This window comes from Pristiophorus japonicus, chromosome 5 (genome assembly GCF_044704955.1).
Source record: "Pristiophorus japonicus isolate sPriJap1 chromosome 5, sPriJap1.hap1, whole genome shotgun sequence".
Taxonomy (NCBI): domain Eukaryota; kingdom Metazoa; phylum Chordata; class Chondrichthyes; family Pristiophoridae; genus Pristiophorus; species Pristiophorus japonicus.
The window spans coordinates 212,739,280-212,758,737 of NC_091981.1; the positions used below are offsets into that span (position 1 = coordinate 212,739,280).

Sequence of the window (19,458 nt, forward strand, 5' to 3'; positions counted from 1 at the left end):
GGGTGTATCTCTTCATTTTAAACTTTACAATATAAATCTACTACCATGACTTTAACTGTAAATTAAAACTTTATAAAAGAAATACAAGAAAGAAAAGAAATAATGCGCACTTATATAGTGCCTTTCACAACCTCAGGATGTCTCAAAGTGCTTTAGAGCCAATGAAGTACATTTAAAGGGTAGTCACTGTTGTAATGTAGGAAATGCAGTAGCCAGTTTGTGCACAGCACGGTCCCACAAACAGCATTGAAATACATGACCAAATGATCTGTTTTAATGATGCTAGCTGAGGGATCAATATTGGTCAGGACAGGGGCAAGAACTCCCCATCTCTTCTTCAAATAGTGCCATGGCAATCTATACCATCCACCTGAGAAGGCAGACAGGGCTATCAATTTAATGTCTCATCTGAAAGATAGCATCTTGGACAGTGCAGCACTCCCGCCCTACTGCACTGAATTACGTGCTCAAGTCTGTGGAGTGGAACTTGAGTGGGGCAAGAGTGCTACCACTGAGCCACAGCTGGCACCAATTTACGGTGCTTTGAAATACTTGTCAGTTTCAGTGTTATGCAGCGTGAAAAGGCACTCATTTAAAATGCAAAGCCATTTGCCGAATAAAAAAAAACTTTGTACAAATTTCACTGTTCTATTTTGGCGAAATAGCTCTAGTGTTAGTCCTTCAGTTTTACCTTTCATTTATATATATATATTCAAAGTAACCAGCAAGTCATGATCCTGGCTTTAAAAAGAGGAGGTTTGACAGTGGAGTGCAATAACATTTATTGTCTCTCAATGAATCAGTGTTAAAAAAACAGGAAAGATATTTATTGCAATACTATAGGTGAAGGATTATGTTACTTTATACCTTTAAGAATAAACTAGAAAATCTCCCTGAATTGAATCTCAGCATTTTTATTAAATATTTGAAAATTGGTAACCTGCCAAGAAGTTGAAGCATAAAAGAACCTGTGAGATAGTCCATGTAGAATGTTGACAGATTAGCTGAGAACTGAGTTATGAAATGAAGTGGCACCATTTATTTTTGCTGAGGTCAAAATCATATTGATTTCTGGGATAATGTGATTGCTGTTCCAAAGTCAGCTTAAACCCTGTCACTGCAGTGACAGAACCATGAAACTTTGTTAAACCACAATCCATAACACACAGGCCCAGTAGGTGACACTGTTGTGATTTTAGTAATATTTTCAAAGTAATTTCAAGTACAACACATGTTTTAGTAATTACAGTGTATTTTATCACAGTGTGATAGTGACTAATAACAACGCTTCAATTCAACTTTTAAAACCATTTGAATCTCATTAAATACACCAAATAATCAACCTAAAGTCTTGCTCTACAAAGACAAATCCATTTTTTGTGTGGCACACACCACAAGCACCACCAGTTACATTTATGTGTTACTAAATTTACACCAAGGGGAGCCAAATATAGCTGTCGTGTCAGAGTTAGTAGAATGGTAGTGCTCAGATTTCCACCTCATACTCAATCCAAACAGCTTTGAATTTTAAACTAATCACAGTACACAGTTCCACAAATCATGCAAATAGTGTTTGAAAAGGCATAATTTCCTAATAATTTCAAAAAAACCTTCATTTCTTGCAAGGAAAGTCAGTTGTAAACATTTTTCCCTTTTCTTTTATAGTCTTCTTTTCGTTAGCATGTTCTGTTGATCCCTTGTTTAAACTTCTTCAGGTATTTCTCTGCCTTTTGAGTGTAATTTGTAATTTATCATGAACATTGTGGCAAGGTTATTACACAACATATGTTAGTGGCATAAATAAAGAGCAAATTCTGCCCGTGAAGTACAAAAATGTTCCTTTCATTAGTATATTATTTTGATGCCAGCTGCATCACCTTAACTTGTTTTTTTTTCTTTGAAATTTTTCTAGAAACCATGAAACCCTCCTACTGGTGGGAAGGTGAAACTGTCAGTTACAATTAGACTGTCTTACTTGTTTACCACAAATGGCAGCATCCTGGTCGTACTACCAGACACAGTAATCCAGATGCTGGCAAAGATCCAGAAAACCAAGGCCTCAAACAAAAATCTCTTCTTCTCAGAAAAAAAAACATTTGTAATTCAGCAACTGGTGAGACATGGTAAATGAAGAAAAAAAAGTATAAAAAGAATGAAACTAGACCATCCTTGACGAAGTGGTGCAGTCTGCGTTAAAATGTCCTAGGTTTTGTTTCTGTCGACGACCTCGGTTATTTTTGGGACATTTCCTGTGAACCAAATAATGAAAATAATCAGAGCTTCATCAATATAAGATTCCTATTGTTTTCTTTTTTTTGAGAAATTTTTGTGCCCGGCCACGTGAACATCAAATATTGCAGGTTCAGGTGCAGCACAGCCAGTTGTGGAAAGAGGGTCTCTGTCCACTCTGTGCCAACGATGGGCCACCTATCTGCACCAATGTGACATTCCCAATTTCCACACTGGTGGACCCTCTGAAAAACTCAATTTAGTGCCAAATTAGGAGAGTTTAGTGGTCCATACCTATTACAATATGAATTGATACTATTCAAACTAATTTCATATTGGACCTATGCAGACAGAAAATAGAAGAGATTTTTGGAACACCCAGTCTGGGCTGGGTTCAGATCCAGATCTTACACGTAAAAGGGCAATGTCCTATCCTGCTCAGCTAAGTGCTCCAATTAAATATAATGTCAAACAAAGAAGCTTTGTGTGACTTTCCTTCTCGATCCTTGGAGGTCTAAATTAGCTTTACAAGACTTGCATGTCTGTAGCCAAAGTGATACGCTAAGAGGTTGGATTCACCATGCCAAGGGTGTAAAGCAATAAATGCAATTCTCCATGTGGTGAGTTCACAATCTCAGCTACACAATCCAGCAAAGAACAATTGAGGGCGTGGTGCTTCACAGAGAGGGAGAAAAAAATATCAACGGGTGAACTGATTGGGCTGCTTTTATGCACATCCCAGTGGCTGGTGTAGCACAGGAGTGACAGAGATATGGGGAAGCTACTTACATACCTGTCTGTTTCTAGAACGTATATGCGGTGAAAGCTATATTAATCGCAATAATGGAGGGGGTCCCGATATTTAATGGAAACTGAAGGATATATTTGATCTCATGTAGATAAGTACAATACAAATAATAAAAGTAACATTGAAGGTGATTTTCAACTTCTGCCCTCCCGTACGTCAACTGAAAAATGGGCGGCTGCCAGTTGTAAATCAAGATGGGGATGGTGGCATCTCGGCTGCCTTTTAGATGCTCAAGGCCTGCCTGATACAATTTTTAGTTGGGCCTGTTTAAGGTGGAAGGCTCTATAAATATCCAAATTGGGGTCCTATGCTCTTGTAGGATGCTGATTTAATTTTTGAAGTACAAATGGGCAAAGCAAGGCCATGTGTAAGATGGCTCTGTCCTCCCGAGGCTGGCTTCAGGTAGGAGGCACGCCCACTTCCCAGACTTCACGTCCGCTTTGGGCAGAAGGGAAAAATCCAGCCTCCCCCATTATCTAGTGAAATACAGATAATGGAGGAGCAGGGATGAAGGGGAAAATAAAGAACATCTTTAAAACCATGTAAGTCTAGCTCCAAAAATAGCTCCAGTACATTTCTTTTGCTGAATTATTAATGTAATCTACTTACCTTGTTATACACATCACCACAGCAACTATTATAGCAATCTGCACAGCTCCAATTATTGCTGCAATTAAGACATAGTGAAGTTTTTGCCCACTTGGAACAACATATAGAATACTGAAGTCTCTGTTTTCACAGCGCTGTCCAATGTATCCAGAGTCACAGCTGCAACAGCAAAACAGGCAGGTACTATATTGGCATCTAAACATATAATAATTCCTGACACATTTTAGCTTTTAGTTTCAGTTTTCTTCCTTCTTTTCCTGTTTTTCTGACTCTAGCTGACAGGCTGGGATACAGTTCCACAGACACAGGCAGCCTTCCAGCATCTCACCAAAGTGGCCATACTGCATGTGTGAGCCTGCAAGATTGGGCTGTTCGGCCACAGAGGCCATCATAGTCGAGCCTGACAATCACACATTCCATTAGGGGTTATGGGGTAGTGACTCGGGCCAGGGACCCTGGCTAATCTTTCCCCTCCCTTTATCAGAACCATTAAAGGTCACTGTACTGCCCAATTGCTGCGCTAGCTCGGGTTAGCTAACTGAGCAAGGACCCAAGTGCTACATTAGATAGTGAGTCTGTCCACTAGTTCATCAGGGCAGTGCAACACATACTACTTAAATTAAAAAAGTTCAGCTATGAACTCATTATGTTCAGCCATGAACTCATTGAATGGCGGTGCAGGCTCGAAGGGCCGAATGGCCTACTCCTGCACCTATTTTCTATGTTTCTATGTTTCTATGAGTACATTTTAAATAGGTTTAGTTTTTAGACTGAAACCATGATACTAATTACAATCCTACTTTTTGCTACATTTTATCTATGACTTTTGAAAACAGAAATACTGTGTGAAAGCATTAGACTGTTATAGTTAATAACCCTGCAACATTGCTGAAATAGTTACTGGTTCCCTTCAGTGCAGAACATGTATTTTCAGACGGATCTTTAACTGCCGATGCTCAAAATGCACATAAATTTTACATTTTATTTTAATTGTTTCTTTTGGCTTTAACCAGGCTCTAACCTTTGAGTAGCATTGTTGCAAAAGGTCGGTTTTATTGACACTGGATAGACATTTAAATTAGATTCGAAAGGTAACTTCGATGGTATGAGACGTGAATTGGCTAGGATAGACTGGCGAATGATACTTAAAGGGCTGATGGTGGATAGGCAACGGCAGACATTTAAAGATCACATGGATGAACTACAACAATTGTATATCCATGTCTGGCATAAAAGTAAAAAGGGAAAGGTGGCTTAACCGTGGCTAACAAGGGAAATTAGGGATAGTGTTAAATCCAAGGAAGAGGCATATAATATAAATTGGCAAGAAAAAGCAACAAACCTGAGGACTGGGAGAAATTTAGAATCCAGCAGAGGAGGACTAAGGGTTTAATTAGGAGGGGGAAAATAGAGTATGAGAGTAAGCTTGCAGGGTACATAAAAACTGACTGCAAAAGCTTCTATAGATATGTGAAGAGAAAAAGATTAGTGAAGACTAATGTAGGTCCCTTGCAGTCAGAATCAGGTGAATTCATAATGGGGAACAAGGAAATGGCAGACCAATTGAACAAATACTTTGGTTCTGTCTACACTAAGGAAGACACGAATAACCTCCTGAAAATAATAGGGGACCGAGGATCTAGTGAGAAGGAGGAACTGAAGGAAATCTTTATTATGCAGGAAATTGTGTTAGGGAAATTGATGGGATTGAAGGCCGATTAAATCCCCAGGGCCTAATAGTCTGCATCCCAGAGTACTTAAGGAAGTGGCCCTAGAAATAGTGGATGCATTGGTGGTCATTTTCCAACATTCCATGACTCTGGATTAGTTCCTATGGATTTGAGGGTAGCTAATGTAACACCACTTTTTAAAAAAGGAGGTAGAAAGAAAACAGGGAATTATCGACCGGCTAGCCTGACATTGGTAGTGGGAAATGTTGGAATCAATTATTAAATATGTAATAGCAACGCATTTGGAAAGCAGTGACTGGATCCATCCAAGTCAGCATGGATTTATGAAAGGGAAATAATGCATAACAAATCTTCTAGAATTTTTTGAGGATGTAACTAGTAGAGTGGACAAGGGAGAACCAGTGTATGTGACTTTCATAAGGCATTTGAAAAGGTCCCACACAAGAGATTAATGTGCAAAATTAAATTACATGGAATTGGGGGTAATGTATTGACATGGATAGAGAACTGGTTGGCAGACAGGAAGCAAAGAGTAGGAATAAACGGGTCCTTTTCAGAATGTCAGGCGGTGACTAGTGGGGTACCGTAAGGATCAGTGCTGGGACCCCAGCTATTTACAATATACATTAATGATTTAGACGAAGGAATTGAATGTAATATCTCCAAGTTTGCAGATGACACTAAGCTGGGTGGCAGTGTGAGCTGTGAGGAGGATGCAAAGAGGCTGCAGGGTGACTTGGACAGGTTAGATAAGTGGGCAAATGCATGGCAGATGCAGTATAATGTAGACAAATGGGAGTTTATCCACTTTGGTGGCAAAAACAGGAAGGCAGATTATTATCTGAATGGTGACAGATTAGGAAAAGGGGGGGTGCAACGAGACCTGGGTATCATGGTACATCAGTCATTGAAAGTTGACATGCAGGTACAGCAGGTGGTGAAGAGGGCAAATGGCATATTTGCCTTCATAGCGAGAGGATTTGAGTATAGGAGCAGGGAGGTCTTACTGCAGTTGTACAGGGCCTTGGTGAGACCATCCCTTGAATATTGTGTACAGTTTTGGTCTCCTAATCTGAGGAAGGACATTCTTGCTATTGAGGGAGTGCAGCGAAGGTTTCCCCGACTGATTCCCGGGATGGCAGGACTGACATATGAAGAAAGACTGGATCGATTAGGCTTATATTCACTGGAATTTAGAAGAATGAGAGGGGATCTCACAGAAACATATAAAATTCTGACGGGATTGGACAGGTTAGATGCAGGAAGAATGTTCCTGATGTTGGGGAAGTCCAGAACCAGGGGTCACAGTCTAAGGATAAAGAGTAAGCCATTTAGGAACGAGATGAGGAGAAACTTCTTCACTCAGAGATTGTGAACCTGTGGAATTCTCTACCACAGAAAGTTGTTGAGGCCAGTTCGTTAGATATATTCAAAAGGGAGTTAGATGTAGCCCTTACGGCTAAAGGGATCAAGGGGTATGGAGAGAAGGCAGGAGTGGGGTACTGAAGTTGCATGATCAGCCATGATCATATTGAATGGTGATGCAGGCTCGAAGGGCCGAATGGCCTACACCTGCACCTATTTTCTATGTTTCTATGTTTCCTCCTGTGCATTTCTCAGGGAGCTGCTGTGTGCCTGGAGCCGTCAGTCCTGGAGTTAAAGTGGTCACACAATCCTCCAGCTGGGGCCACATGCCATGCCTTTGCGTTTGTTCTAGTTGTGCTCTCTAAATTAGAGCTACTGCATCAGCAAAATTTGTGGGGTACAACTGATGGCCATACACTGAACGTACTCTACTCCACATGCACTCCACAAGTTTTACTCCTCCCTTCAGGACAACTGCTGAAGAGGTTATGGTCAGTAATACACAATCCTGCTCAAATTAGAGAAGCTAGAATTGTTCTCTTTAGAGCTGAGAAGGTTAATGGGAGATTTAATAGAGGTGTTCAAAATTATGAAGGGTATAGATAGTGTTCATAGGATGAAACTGTTGCCACTGGCAGGAGGGTTGGTAACCAGAGGGCACAGATTTGGCAATTGGCAAACGAATCAGACAGGGCATGAGGAGAAATCTTTTTACGCAGCCAGTTGATATGATCCTGAAAGTGTGGCAGAAGGGAATTTGATAAATTCTTGAAAAGGAAAAATTTGCAGGGCGATGGGGAAAGAGCAGGGGATCCTGAAAGGATGTTGGAAGCAGATTAAATAGTAACTTTCAAAAAGGAATTGGATAAATACTTGAAGAGGAAACATTCACAGGGCTGTGGAGAAAGAGCAGAGGAGTGGGACTAATTGGGTAGCTCTTTCAAAGAGCCCAGCAGGACATCAACTCCAGGCAGTCAATGGAAACACAATCTCTTAGTCTCCTCCAGTCCAACTGAAGCTCAGAGACCAAAACCAAATGAATTGCCTTGAGCTTTAAGCATACATGTCTCCCAAATCTATTCACAGCCATGAAAACAAATGGACTTCCACAAGGATCTTGCAAACAAGGTGGTTTCACAAAATACGGTTATTTGTGTGAACGTATGAAAAAATATTTGAAACAAGCAACACTGAAGAATCCTAATTCGGCTTCCTTTGAGTTGAAACTATCACTATGGTTCAGCTGATGCGCCACTGAAAACAATTGTAAAAAGTGGGGTACATTGCCACACTATTTTTGGCACTTTACCTGCCCCTCCAATAGCAGCATAGAGATTCCATGTCATTGCCCGTTGATTGGGATTAAAATGACATTGCATCGGAATCATTAATAGCTTTAGTGACATGCATTGTAGTGCTATTGCTGTTTAGGGGTGATGTTAAAGAATATAAAACTGCAAGCATGATTAGGGATCATAGTATTTTAAATAACAGATAGGCATCCTAGCCGTACAAAATGAGCACCACATACCATAATAGCAGTATAATTTGAATGTGAAGCTTGTTGTGCAGCTCATAAAATGAACAAACATTTTTGTCATGTTTCTTCTTCTTAGGCAGTCCCTCGGAGTCGAGGATGACTTGCTTCCACACTATAAATGAGTTCTCAGGTGATTGATTGAGTCCGATGCGGGACCGACAGTCTCTGTCACAGGTGGGGCAGACTGTGGTTGAAGGAACGGGTGGGTGGGGTGCCGTGCGCTCCTCCCGCTTGGTTTCAGCTTGCTCCCGGCGTAGAGACTCGAGGTGTTCGGTGTCTTCCCGAATGCTTCTCCTCCACTTTGAGCGGTCTTGGGCCAGGGATTCCCAGATGGTGGTGGGGATGTTGCACTTTTTCATTTCTAGCCAGGAAGGTTAAGTTAAAATTACGCCCCTAGACTTAAAATTGCTGATGTCCTTAGAGTTGGTTTAATTTTTTCACTTGCTGGTTTAGGAAATATATATTTATATAAAAAAAAATATTTGTGCTGTCACCTTGTGAACCTACCTACTTGTGGTAAACAAGTGATAGCAATGGAAACATAGCTAAAGGTTTGGTACACCAGTCTGCTGTTTGTTTAACATGGTTATAAGCTGTGGGGCCATGTTGAGCAATTTCCTTCACCAATTGAGTGTCCTCTGATTAATGTAGCATTTAATGGAGTGATCAGAGTTCATTGATTTCTCCATGTGCTGCTGATTTTGGCTGTGCTTACTGTTTCCTTCTAGCAAAACCATTTTGTGCTTATTTTATGGTTCTATTAATTTTTCCTAAAATTATGTTAGGATTTCACTTCAAGTGGTCATTCAGAGCTCGACAATGAAAGAATATAACAGCAAGCGCAGTGAAATGAAATGCAGGTTCCCTCACAGAAAGTGGGTAATGATGACAGGGCACGGGCCAGCCTGTCCCTCTCAGGGTTCGACAGCCACTAACTAAAGGTCAGTTCTTTTTTACAAAACCTTCCTGCTATCATGATCACACCTCACTCCGCTTCCCCCCCACCCCCTCCACTCCCAATTGAAAGCCCCGACCCCCATCCTGAAACCAATGATTGGGCCACTACTGGTGAGGCAAGTGGCTCGATATTCGGCACCCTCAAGCTGCCTAGTCATGCGCATTTGCACCTCAATTATATTCATTTTGTGCTTGTTTATCACCTCATATATGGAAACCATTTTAAAGCATCTCTCATTGTATACAGGGAGTAGTTTGCTGACTATTAAGCTGGTGTTAACATTTTAAGTATCAGCCATGGCTCGGTTGGCAGCACCCTCACCTCGGAGTCAGAAGATTGTGGTTTCAAGTTCCACTCCAAAGGCTCGAGCACCAAAATCTAGGCTGACACTCCAGTGCAGTACTGAGAGAGTGCTCCACTGTCGGAGGTGCCATCTTTCGAATGAGATGTTGAACCGAGGCCCTGTCTGCCCTTTCAGGTGGATGTACAAGATCCTATGGCACCATTTAGAAGAGGAGCAGGGGAGTTATCCCTTGTGTACTGGCCAATATTTGTCCTTCAGTCAACATCACACAAGTCATTATCACATCGCTGTTTGTGGGAGCTTGCTGTGCGTAAGTTGGCTGCCACATTTCCTACATTACAACAGCGACTACACTTCAAAAAGTATTTCATTGGCTGTAAAGTGCTTTGGGATGTCCGGTGGTCATAAAAGGCGCTATATAAATGCAAGATCTCTACCACCTCGAAGGACAAGGGCAGCAGACGCATGGGAACACCATCACCTGCAAGTTCCTCTTCAAGTTACACGTCATTCTGACTTGAAAATATGTTGCCATTTGTTCATCATCGCTGGGTCAAAAACCTGGAACTCCCTCTCTGACAGCACAATGTGAGGAACTTCACCACAAGAACTGCAGCGGCTCAAGAAGGCGGTTCACCACCACTTTCTCGAGGGCAATTAGGAATGGGCAATAAATGCTGGCCTTGCCAGCGACACCCACATCCCAGGAACTAATTTTAAAAAAAGCTGACAAGCAAGCACAAAATTAATAGTGTCTTTACATGTTCAAACCTCCTGGACTGAGTGAATGAGTTGGATAAAATCCAGGCTTCACACACGACAGGTTAATTTTATCGTAAATTATTTTGTGAAATATGATGATGAAGTTTTCATATCCATAAGAGCTTAACAGATGTTGGTGAGTGATGTTCACACATATGTCTGTTCAGTGAAGTCCAAGCTGGGACTATAGCAAGGAACTAGATACATGGAAAGAATTCCACCCCTTGACACAAACATCCTTGGGAACTTCCACAAAAAGATGAAAGCTTAATTAAGATCAAAATTTATATTATTGACAGTACCATCTTTAAACAAGCATCAAGCAGCTTCAGGTTCCTTTTTATACTAGTAGGTCGCTTGTGGTGGCAAGAGCACAAATGGAGTGAATAATGCAGTATATATGATCCCGCATTATAGCTACCAGAGGCAGTGAAACTTTCCTGGAATTTTGAGTTTCACTGCACCACCTGAAAAGTATTGCCTGCGGCAAGGCTAAAGACTTTGCAGCAACATTTGGGACTCAGTCTGCCATTTTGGGTCTAAGTCCTCAGCCTGCATGTACAGAGCAGTTATGCACTTGCAGTACTGTGGCGCTAATGGCCAGATCTACAATCATGAAGGTAATTTAGCAAACTTGAGAGCTGAATAGTAAAAGGGCATAAAACTATAAGCTTCGTTTCGACATAGGGAGAGGACGTTTCATTTCTTTGCCATGTGGAGCAAGCACCATATGAACAGATGGATTTAGGGTTTTGTACGAATGTTAGAGCACATCTTCCCCTGAAGAAATACTTAAAAGACTGTGTTTATAGACTTTACATTTATCAGAGCGTAAGATTTTTATTCATTTGAACAAACAGACTGAGTTAGCATTCAATTCGTGCAGCTCAAATCCATTTACTGCTTATTGTGTAAAGGTAACACTTGAACATTGTGCTACAGCAACAAACCAATATTCAGCTAACAGTGAACTCCACTATTCGCCGATTATTCTCCTGCCAGTGACTTACTGTCTCACGATACAGGAAAACTTAATCGGAGTAGGAGAGATAATTGCCAGACAAATAGATTTGTGGGTACATCTGAATATTACCAATTAGTCTTAAAACGTGCTTTCCTGACATTGTAGAGTAAATGCTTTATTTCGAAGATGATTTCTTGTTACATTTGGAATCTTTCCAAGAATAATGATCTGAACTTGAAAAGCACACTGATCAACATCCCATTATTATAATAACAAGGGGTGAAGAGAGAATCAGACACTTACAGACAGGATGTTTCTCGGCGAGCGTAAATATATTCACATTTGCCGTGCATGCAGATATTTTCTGAACATGGTTGGTAGTTCCCAGTGTAAATATCTTCTCTTTGATCACTGGCATCTTAAAAGTAAATGAACAATTGTCAGTATTGTTTGCACTCATTTCACTTGTTTTACATATTTGACAAAGGTTGACTGCTTTAAAGTTATTATCCTGACATTTAGACGATTGGGTTGAATATCCATGGGAGTTCTCCTGCTTGTTGCCTGCAACGTTTTGTCCTTAATCTAAAAAAGTCTATAAATTGTCAGCACAAATGCGTGCTATCCCGTTTAGTTCCTTTCACTGATAGATTTGGGGACATGTATTAACTCAGTGTTCGGGCTTCTCAAATAGGCCCAGACCTCTGACAGCATTATTACAGGTGTGTCAAACATTACAAATGTTATTGTGTAGGCACGTTTCCTCAATTTCTTGTCAATTTGGAATTTTAAAAAAATTACTTTTTATGCTAAAATGTTATTTTCTAGAAGTGTTCGGTGTGATTTGATTCAATCTGTTCTTCTATTGGTGGATTTTGATGACTGCTTATGCTTGATTCATTGCTTTCATAGGGCTGATATTCCTTCTCTCTCCATCTGGGTGCTGGTCAGGCAGAACATACTCAAAGTGAGCCCTGAATCTGTTTGTATTAGGCTATTATTCTAGGCCTGATGTTATCCCATTGCAGGCCAACTTTTAGCACAGGCTGACCAGACATCCCGATTTGGGAATGTGTCCCCAGGCAAACAATGTTCCCAAAAAAGTCCCCAATTTAAAAATCTCGTCCCTGATACTAAATCTTTTATTTTTTGAATGCCAATGCACAGAAGCCCGTTTCTCGGTGATTCTCAGCCCATTTGAGTTCAGGAACGAATTCCTGGAGCAGGTTGAATGGAGGAGTCAATGGCGGCCCTTCCACAATGCAGTGCGGCTGAGAAAGGGCCCTATCTATAGCCCCTACAGTTCTGCCCAGGAGAAGCCAAGGGAGTGAATGAGAGCTGGTGGGTGAGTGGATTTGATTTATTTTACCAGTTTACCTGTATGGTGCATCGTACCTTTTTATTGAATAAGGGAAGGCAAGCTCTAAATTCTCCCACTGGGAAGAGATCTGTGAATCTGAAACCTTCTGAGACAGAAGGTGTTTCATGGAAAATCACAGTCATAGAATCATGGAATGGTTACAGCACGGAAGGCCATTCGGCCCATCGAACTCATACCAATTTTTAGCTGGTCCCACTCCCCTGACCTTTCCCCATAACCCTGCAATTTTTTTCCTTGGATACTTATCCAACTCCCTTTTGAAAGATCATCATCATCATAGGCAGTCCCTCGAAATCGAGGAAGGTTTGCTCCACTCCAAAAGTGAGTTCTCAGGTGACTGAACAGTCCAATTCGGGAATTACAGTCTCTGTCGCAGGTGGGACAGACAGTCGTTGAAGGAAAAAGTGGGTGGGGAGTCTGGTTTGCCGCACACTCCTTCCGCTGCCTGCACTTGTTTTCTGCATGCTCTTGGCGACGAGACTCGAGGTGCTCCGTGCCCTCGCAGATGCTCTTCCTCCACTTAGGGCGGTATTTGGCCAGGGACTCCCAGGTGTCAGTGGGGATGTTGCACTTTATCAAGGAGGCTTTGAGGATGTCCTTGAAACGTTTCCTCTGCCCGCCTGGGGCTTGCTTGCCATGTAGGAGTTCCGAGCAGAACGCTTGCTTTGGGAGTCTTGTGTCCGGCATGCAGACAATGTGGCCCGCCCAATGGAGCTGGTTGAGTGTGGTCAGTGCTTCGATGCTGGGGATGTTGGCCTGATCGAGAACACTGACGTTGGTGCGTCTGTCCTCCCAGGGGATTTTCAGGATCTTGCGGAGACATCGTTGGTGGTATTTCTCCAGCGATTTGAGGTGTCTACTATATATGGTCCACGTTTCTGAGCCATACAGGATAAGATTGAGTCTGCTTCCACCACCCTTTCAGGCAGTGCATTCCAGATCCCAACCACTTGCTGCGTTAAAAAAAGCAATGGAGAGTCACTGATAACCTGACACACTTACCTGATGTGTTCCCCGAGGGATGTGAACCTCATAACAAGCTTGGAAAAACATAAGTACCAGGTAAAATTATTTTAAAATACCTTAAAGTACAGGCTCAACCTCCCTTGTCTGGGACTCCCTTATCCTTACCACCCCTCGTCTGGCCCCATTCCCGGCCGTTCCGACATGAACAAATTGAAGTCCTTCCTCGCTGCCGACTCCTGCAAACATTGGTCTGACCCCGCGATCCACTCCACTCCCCCGCAACCCCACAATCTCTCTGCTGCACTCTCAGCCCCAAGCCAGCCAGTCCCGATATCCCCTTGCTCAGTACCTGTACCATCCAATTTAACGTGACCTCCCCTCGTCCGGCAAAATCCCTTATCCGGCACAGGCCAGGCCCCAAGGGTGCTGGATAAGAGAGGTTCAATCTGTACCTCTTAATGATGTTAAATGGCTGACCCGCCAATTGGTGTTGGGTCTGTGAACCGCAGCCAAACCCGACACTTTGGAAACTTACAAGGAGGCGGGTTCAGAACGGGATCCCGCCCCGCTGTCAATCATGGCCATTTTGACAGCGGGCCCGCCTCCAAACCTGCACTTGCAGGGCTGGTAAGATTCTGGCCATACAATGGGGTGAGGATGTGTATCTGCTATCATGACCTCCATATTAGGAAATGCAACAGTATAGTGACATTGCCAGCTGTGTCATGTTCTTATTACTATTCAGTGGGAATGGAGACAAAAGTGCTGGCCGTGTTGGACTATACAACAGTCAGTTTTGTTTGATAATGTGTGCACATTGGCTGTCACTAGACGGAAGGAGGCAGAAGCAGAAAAATTGAAGGAGAAGGTGACTTTGATTGCAACTGGCAGTGCTGTTCTATGATGCAGGTTGGCTGCAAATATCCTTGCAGCTGATGGCAGCGATCTTCATCTGAATTGGGGCTGTCCGAGAGTCAGCACAACCAATTCCCCATGGCCAATGTCAGGTCGGTGTGCCAGAGGCTGCAGATGCAGTTGGTGGCATAATGGCAAGCATGAGCATTCTGGCTCTGGTGTCTACTGATGTCTCTGCCATTTTATTCGATCACCTTATACCACTGCATCCATAATATACTGCAGTTGTGGTGCTTCAAAACCAACCCCCTCTTTAATTTTACCTTGACACGTCAATTAATCCTACACTTAAGCTAGTTTGTTCCTCCTTGAGCTCCCCTTGATAGTTTGAGTTGTAGAAACTTGTTTTTTGTCTCCTATTTTTTCAGCCCCTTCTGCTGAAGAAATGGCAGAATACCTGATTTATGTAGAGTTCACAGAAAATGTTGTTGTTTCAGGTTCCACATTAACACTATATTGTTAGGAGAAAAAAATTGCCAAAAAATACAGAGGAACATATTTTTCATTAAAATGCCAACAAAAAATAATTAAAAAGTACTAAAAATGTATTGTAAAATTGGCAAAAAGGTCTCTGCCTTTAAGGTTCCATCACATATGGAGCTTCCCTTTGGCCACTCCTGTTGGGTGAAGGCAGCACCCAAAGCAATCCCATCCTAATTGGAGGAAAAGCTCTGCTTGGCTTAATGTAAATGCAATTGTAATATTTCCGATGAGATCACCTTCGCCTGGTTTAAAAGTGGTGCAGATCTGCACTATAAGATCCCCAGCCTATTTTTTGTCATCGGCCACAGATGCCAGAAAATCTATCATTTAATCAGCATGCAGTGCATGTTTTCAATCATATATAATCTTCCCACTACCCAAATACTCCATCCAGGTGAAACAGCGATTTACTTGTACTTCTTTCAATTTAGTATACTGTATTCACTGTTCACGATGAGGTCTCCTCTACATTGGAGAGACCAAGCGTAGATTGGATGACCACTTTGTGGAGCACCTCTATTCAGTCCGCAAGTGTGACCCTGAGCTTCTGGTTGCCTGTCACTTTAATTCTCCACTCTATTCCCACTGTGTCCTCGGTCTCCTACACTGTTCGAATGAAGCTCAACGCAAGCTCGAGGAACAACACCTCATCTTTCGTTTAGGCACTTTACAGCCTTCGGGACTCAACATCGAGTTCAAAAATTTCAGAGCGTAAACGCTGCCAATCTTTGGCTCCTCTCCCTCCCCCACCGCCCCCAGCCCCTCAGAGCCTGTTTGTTTCTTTCTTTTTTTCTCCTTGTCTTTAATGGCAGCTGGTCATTATCCTGCCATTCACACCCTATATTGACTAATGTTTTTCCAACTCCTGGCATTACCATTTGAATTTGGGCCATCATCCTTTTTGTCTCTCTAATCTCTCCTGTTTTCCAACTTTTCACAGACCTTCCCTTTTGTTCTTTCTTCCCCTCCCCCTTTCAGTGCTCCGGCAGAATCTGTTCTTTCCCAACACTCCAGTTCTGACGAAGGGTCATCGAAACGTTAACTCTGCTCCCTCTCCACAGATGCTGCCTGACCTACTGAGATTGCCAGCATTTTCTGTTTTTATTCCAGATTCCAGCATCCACAGTATTTTGCTTTTGTATTAGTCTTCTCACTACTTACCTTTAACTTCTGTTCCCAGTTGAAATCCATTGTCCTTCCCCAAAGAACCAGTGTCATCTTAAAAAAATGTTGATATATAAAGAAACGGTTAGCAGGCTGATTTATGACCATTTGAAAGGCTGAAATAAATATTTGGACATGCTTTTATCTGTCTTTGTTCACTTTTGTAATAACGTTTGATCTTCTGAAACCTCGGATTGATTTTCCAATACAATCTAGATACATAGGGCTCAATTTTCCCAAGTGATTTGCGCCGTTTTTTTTGAGCAGGCTGCTTTTTTTGGCCTAAGTTTAAAAAAAACAGTTTCCCAATCAATTTGCACCAGTGTAACTCAGTTACGATTTTTTTTAGGTAAGTTTTTTTTTCAGCCAAAGGGGGCGTAATCTGCCACCCGTGCCAATTCTAGCCAGTTTGGCAAGTTTGGCCAGTTGAGAGTTACTCCAGTTCTTCTTAGGCCAGCATATTGTGGCCTTTGCAGAAAAATGTTGAGAGTTAAGGAAATCGACGCAGGTAAGTGCAGCAGATGCCTGAACAGCAGCAGCAGGAAAGGTAAGAGAGGGGGGAGAGAGAGAGGGGCCGGGGGAGGGGAGGTGGGGGGAAGAGTCGGGGTGGAGGGAAGCCTTTCGGGTGTAGTTAGATGCGGGGACCAGGAGGGAGGAGGTCATTCGGCCTGGGATAGGGGTGGGGGAGCAGACTGGGAGGCCACTCGGCCTGGGCTCGGGGCGGGACCGACAAGACACTCGGGGCTGGGGCGGGGGGTGGGAGTGAACCGGCAAGGGGCTGGCGGGGGAAGCAGACCAGGATATCCTTCGGCCTCGGATAGGGGCAGGGATCGGTACCAGCATTGGGGGGGTGGGGCAGGGGATGGAGTGTGGAGCTTTAATAATTGGAGGTAAGTTGCTGCAATATATTTTAATGTGTTGTTAAGTTGATGCAATGCGTTTTAATGTGTTGCGAGCTGGCTGTCTGTTTCACTTTCCGGTCTCAGCTCACATTGTGTCCCTGGCAACCTGATCTTTTTGGCGCAGATCAAGGCTCCACCCCCAAAACTAAAGGACAGGTTAGGTTGCACCAAAATGAAGAAATCCAACGGGGAAACTTAGAATATTGTTTTTTGAAGTAATTGGGCCCCCAATAAATGGGCGTAACTCTTCAAGTATGCCCAAAAAAAGCTTTGGGGAAAATTGAGCCCATTGCATTCAGTTGTAAGTGGGATTAGTGTGTTTTTTATTGTGCTGACACTCCAGCACAAATAATAGTCACAAAAAATCATTACACAATTCCCTAGAGTATCCATCGATAATTTACCAACCTTTGAAAATGGTTGTATATTTTTGGCAATTATTTATTTAGCAATTTTAATAATTTGTTACTATCTCCATCAGATCAATACACACTCTGGGTTTTGATCTCCTTTACACAGACGACCATAAAACCGAAACACTGTTGTAATGATCATGAGATACTTCTTCACATGGTGCTGTGAGTTATTTTTTTGTCTTACTTCAGCCAAACACATTACATCAGACATAACATTACAGTATTATGTGGACATGTATATGAGAATAGATTAGTGGGTAACATAAGAGGGAACTCAAAAGTCTTTTATAAACATATGAATAGTAAAAGGTTCATCAAAGGAAGGGTGGGACCGATTAAGGAGCAAAAATGGAGGACATCTTGTGGAGGCAGAGGGCATGCATGGTTGAGGTACTAAATGAGTACTTTGCATCTATCTTCACTAAAGAGAATGCTGCCAATGTCACAGTAAAGGAGGAGATAGTAGGGAAATTGGATAGGATAAAATAGATAAAGAGGAGGTACTTAAAAGGTTGGCAGCGCTCAAAGTAGAAAAGTCACCAGGTCCAGATGGGATAGAAACATAGAAAATAGGTGCAGGAGTAGGCCATTCGGCCCTTCTAGCCTGCACCGCCATTCAATGAGTTCATGGCTGAACATGCAACTTCAGTACCCCATTCCTGCTTTCTCACCATACCCCTTGATTCCCCTAGTAGTAAGGACTTCATCTAACTCCTTTTTGAATATATTTAGTGAATTGGCCTCAACAACTTTCTGTGGTAGAGAATTCCACAGGTTCACCACTCTCTGGGTGAAGAAATTCCTCCTCATCTCGGTCCTAAATGGCTTCCCCCTTATCCTTAGACTGTGTCCCCTGGTTCTGGACTTCCCCAACATTGGGAACATTATAGATGCATAGGATGCATAGTAGGTTCGCTGAGGGAAGTCAGGGTGAAAATTGCAGAGGCTCTGGCCACAATCTTTCAATCCTCCTTAGATATGGAAGCGGTGCCAAAGGACCAGAGGATTGCAAATGCTACACCCTGTTTAAATAATGGGAGAGAAATAAATCTGGCAATTCCAGGCCGGTCAGCCTAATGTCGGTTGTGGGGAAACTTTTAGAGACAATAATCCAGGACAAATTAATTGGTATTAGGAAAAGAAATAGCTAATAAGTGAAAGCCAGCACAGATTTGTTACAGGCAAATTGTGTTTCACTAACTTGATTGAGTTCGTTGTTGAAGTAATGGATGGGGTTGATGAGGGTAGTGCAGTTGATAAAAACACAGAAGGAAGCCATTTGGCCCATCGTGTCTGTGCTGGCTGGCCAAAAAAGAGCTATCCAGCTTAATTTCACTTTCCAGCTTTGATCCGTAACCCTGTAGATTACAGCACTTCAAGTGCATATCCAAGCACTATTTAAATGCAATGAGGGTTTCTACCTCTACCACTCTTTCAGGCAGTGAGTTCCAGACCCCCACCACTCTCTGGGTGAAAAACGTTCTCCTCAACTCCCCTCTTTAAATCTATGCCCCCTGGTTATTCACCTCTCTGCTAAGAGAAATAGTTCCTTCCTATCTACTCTATCTAGGCTACTCATAATTTTATACACCTCAATTAAGTCTCCCCTTAGCCTCCTGATGTTGTGTATGTGGACTTTCAAAAGGCATTTGATAAAGTACCACATAATAGACTTGATAACAAAATTGAAGCCCATGGCATTAAAGGAGCAGTAGTTACATGAATACGTAATTGGTTAAAGGACAGAAAGCAGAGTAGTGGTGGGCAGTTGCTTTTCAGACTGGAGGGAAGTGTGCAGTGGTGTCCCCCAGGGGTCAGTGTTGGGACCACTGCTCCTTTTGATATATATACATTACAATTTCCTATTTTACAACAGTGACTACACTTCAAATGTACTAATTGGATGTGAAACACTTTGGGATGTCTGGTGATCGTGAAAGGCACTATATAAATGCAAGTCTTTCTTTCGTTTTTTTTAATATGAATCACCTGGACTTGGAT

The 19,458-nt window shown here is 42.4% G+C and overlaps 1 protein-coding gene across 1 annotated transcript in view; it reads right to left on the minus strand.

Annotated features, from left to right (window-relative positions):
* Positions 1 to 19,458, minus strand: part of LOC139264584 (tomoregulin-1-like) — a 283,148-nt gene continuing 263,690 nt past the window's right edge. The window contains exons 7-10 of the mRNA XM_070881292.1: positions 16,137 to 16,193; positions 11,534 to 11,648; positions 3,647 to 3,805; positions 1 to 2,249 (exon numbers count right to left, since the gene is read on the minus strand). Coding sequence (XP_070737393.1) covers positions 2,159 to 2,249; positions 3,647 to 3,805; positions 11,534 to 11,648; positions 16,137 to 16,193 — 422 coding nt within the window. The 3' untranslated portion in view covers positions 1 to 2,158. The remainder of the gene's footprint in view (positions 2,250 to 3,646; positions 3,806 to 11,533; positions 11,649 to 16,136; positions 16,194 to 19,458) is intronic.